We start from the raw sequence: 3,217 nt of genomic DNA on the forward strand, positions 1-3,217 counted from the left end.
GTCTCCCCACCTTGCTGTCCTCCTGCGGAGCACTCTACACTCGCTGGCACTGATGCACGTCCTCTTCCCCCCACGGCATCCATGCCCCGCCTGGAGCAGGTCCTGTCTCCCCGGCCTTAGAGGCCCTGACCCGGCTGCGTCTGCTGCTTCTAGGGGTCTAAGCCAGGCTGTGAGTTCCCTGACCCCGCTGGTCTCCGCAGAGCCAAGCAGCACCCAGCGAGAGGCTGGCACTCAGTGCTTGCTTTCTTCATTGTCAAACCAGTGAGCCAGTAGTATTTTCACCTTATTTTTTAAAGCGACCACTTTACAGAAGTTTGATTTGGAAGTACACCCATTATGCAAGCGGGTGCTCGAGATTTCGGACTTACGGGCACCTCGCATGGGACATTCGCTCCATCCTGGAGGCTGCCACGGCAGTGGAGTCTGTGCCAAGACCATCGGTAAGGATGCAGCGATGGGTCAGTCGGTGCCCGGACCGTCCGGGAGGAGCTCCCTGGCTTAGTTCTGCTCACAGTCCTGGCCCAAGGGGCTAAGTGGGGACTTGGCTCCTTGCGGCACGTGGCCCATCACCCCCGAGCCCAGTGTGTGCTGAGTGAGCAGCCTTGACGCTCAGTGTGCAGTGTGTTTCTGGGATGGCCCTGAGAATGGAGCTCAAAACCCCCATTGTCACTTGCACAAGATGAACATTCTGGATTTCCCCAACCTTGCCAGCACGATTAACAACTATTACCAGAAATCCTGCAGACGTACCATGAGACTTCTGACCTGCACTCAGGCTGCCTTTGCAGCACTGGCTGGGGCCGGGCCTCGGGACCCTAGAAGCCATGGTAGAAACCTCATGGCACTGCCACAGTCACGCCCCAGCTGGGACACAGCACCCTCTGACGCCACGGCACCAGTCATCTCAGGAGAGCAGGTGAAGGACTCCTCTAGGGAGATCTGGGTCCCGCCCTCCCTGGTCAGCCAGGCCCACGGTGGTGCGGACCCCTACCCGGTCTCCCCTTGGCGATGAGGTGTGTGTGTGAGCTGTGGCCGGGGTAGGCACCAAGGTCAGCTGTAGAGCAGGGCCAAAGCGAGCCAGCTTGGAGGGGATCCCACGCCAGGTCCACAGAGCAGGGAGGCTGCAGTCCAGCAGATGGCTGGAGGAGGTGGGGAGGGGCAGAGGGATGTGAGTCCCTGGTGGGACCGCCCCCAGTGCCTGGGTCTGCGTGGAGCAGGGCTGCGGCTCAAAGGCCTACCCATCACTTTCAAGCCCAGCCTTGTTTACCCCACCTGCTGCCAACAGAGAAGCAGCAGGTCACAGGGACACTGGTCAGGGGGGCTGGTAGGGGCTGCTGGTTGTAGGTGGGCAGTTCCCCACCTTCCCAGAGTTTTATCTGCCTGCGGTGCTGTCAACACACCTGCCCCTCCTCCTTCCCTGGTTGGGCATCAACCTGCACGTCCCCATAACTGTGCAGGGGTCACGGTGCTGCAGCTGACCAGGCCTCTGGAGGCCTGCCCAGAGGAGGGTGGGGCCAGGAGGTGGGGCCAGGCCTGCATCCTGGCCACTCCACTCCTACCCAGTGTGGGGGGACACAGGGTGTGGGTGTTCCCACCTGGAACAGGGGGTACTGGCTGCCTCGAGGCCGCAGCTGTAAAGTGCCCCAGGATGAAACCCTTGTGTGGCAGGGTGAGGGGCTTCACGCGGAGGGCCTGTTCCAGGCATTGGCCCACCGGGGGTGAGCGAGGTGGGGCCGGTCACCCTGTGTGGTGTCCTGGGCAGGTCCCACTCAGAGGAAGGACTCTGCCTTGAGCCCCTCCCCCTGGTGGAGCCGCTCCGGAGATGAACAGGTGACACAGAGGTCCAGAGCAGGTCAGAGGGACGCGGGGTCCTGGGGAGGCCCCTGGGACGGGGCGCCCAGGGCCTGCGCTGCCCTCTGAGCCGCCTTGCGCAGCGCCTCCCTGACCTCCCGGTTCCGCAAGCAGTAGATGATGGGGTTGAGCAGTGGCGTGAGCACCGTGTAGATCACGGACACCAGCTTGTTGAGGTCGAAGGAGTAGATGGCGCGTGGCCGGGCGTAGATGAAGAGGGAGGCCGAGTAGAAGATGACCACCACAGCCAGGTGCGAGGCGCAGGGGGAGAAGGCCTTGTGCCGGCCGGCGGCCGACGGGACGCGCAGCACGGTGCTGAGGATGGCGGCGTACGAGAAGACGGTGAGCAGCAGCGGCCCCAGCAGGACCAGCAGCGCCAGGAGGAAGTCCACGAGCTCCGCCGCGGACATGTCCGAGCACGCCAGGTTCAGCAGGGGGGACACGTCGCAGAAGAAGTGGTTCATGACGTTGGGGCCGCAGTAGCCCAGGCGCGAGATGAAGAAGACCTTTCCCAGGGAGACGGTGAAGCCCGAGAGCCAGGAGCTGGCGGCCAGGAGGCCGCAGAGGCTGGGGCTCATGACGGCGGGGTAGCGCAGCGGGCGGCAGATGGCCACGTAGCGGTCATAGGCCATGACGCCCAGGAGCGAGCACTCGGTGCAGGCCAGCGCCAGGAAGAAGTACAGCTGTGCCATGCAGCCCGCGAAGGAGATGTGGCGGAACTGCGGCGCCGCCAGGCCGAGCAGCATCTTGGGCACGGTGACGGAGACGTACCACACCTCCAGGAAGGACAGGTTGCCGAGGAAGACGTACATGGGCTTGTGCAGCGGGGGGCTGACACGGATCACGGTGATGATGACCACGTTCTCCGCGACCGTCAGCGTGTAAGCCAGCGTGAACAGCACCAGCAGACACACGTGGAAGCCCAGCGAGCCCGGGAAGCCCACCAGGGTGAACTCTGTCACCTCGGAGCAGTTGTCCCCGGCGGACATGGCGTGCGCCACCTGGTGGCAAAGGCGGCGGCTTAGATGCCGGATGGCGGGTGGGGTGCGGGACGGAGGGGCCCCATCCTAGTCTGTACCCCGACGGCTGGGCCTGCGGCAGCACGCGTTTCCTCGCGGCACTGGGTGGGAGGTGGGCAGACGTGGGCTCTGACCTGGAGCCACAGACTAAACAAAGGCCGTGGTGTGGTGGGGGCCTGTGCACGGAGCCTGGCCTGGGGACCTGCTGACAGGTGTGGATGAGGCCCCACCCCAGGCCTGGCTTGAACCCACTGTGGGGGGAGGCCATGGCCAAGGTCACCCAGGTCGGAAGAATGGGTGATGTGGGTCAGTGGGCAAGCGAGTGGCCTGGGAGGGACGGGGGAGGG

The 3,217-nt window shown here is 64.3% G+C and overlaps 1 protein-coding gene across 1 annotated transcript; it reads right to left on the reverse strand.

Moving 5' to 3' along the window:
• Positions 1–1,853: 1,853 nt before the first annotated feature.
• Positions 1,854–2,990, reverse strand: LOC100469541 (olfactory receptor 6B1). The gene has a single exon (XM_002928699.2). It carries the CDS (start codon positions 2,838–2,840, stop codon positions 1,854–1,856), a length of 987 nt encoding a protein of 328 aa, XP_002928745.2. The 5' UTR covers positions 2,841–2,990.
• Positions 2,991–3,217: the final 227 nt, after the last annotated feature.

The sequence above is a fragment of the Ailuropoda melanoleuca genome, chromosome 6 (assembly GCF_002007445.2).
Source record: "Ailuropoda melanoleuca isolate Jingjing chromosome 6, ASM200744v2, whole genome shotgun sequence".
Classification (NCBI taxonomy): Eukaryota; Metazoa; Chordata; class Mammalia; order Carnivora; family Ursidae; genus Ailuropoda; species Ailuropoda melanoleuca.

Bases quoted from the DNA above. Each gene is read 5' to 3' on its own strand.
- LOC100469541 (XM_002928699.2), bottom strand. From the start codon at position 2,840: ATGTCCGCCGGGGACAACTGCTCCGAGGTGACAGAGTTCACCCTGGTG.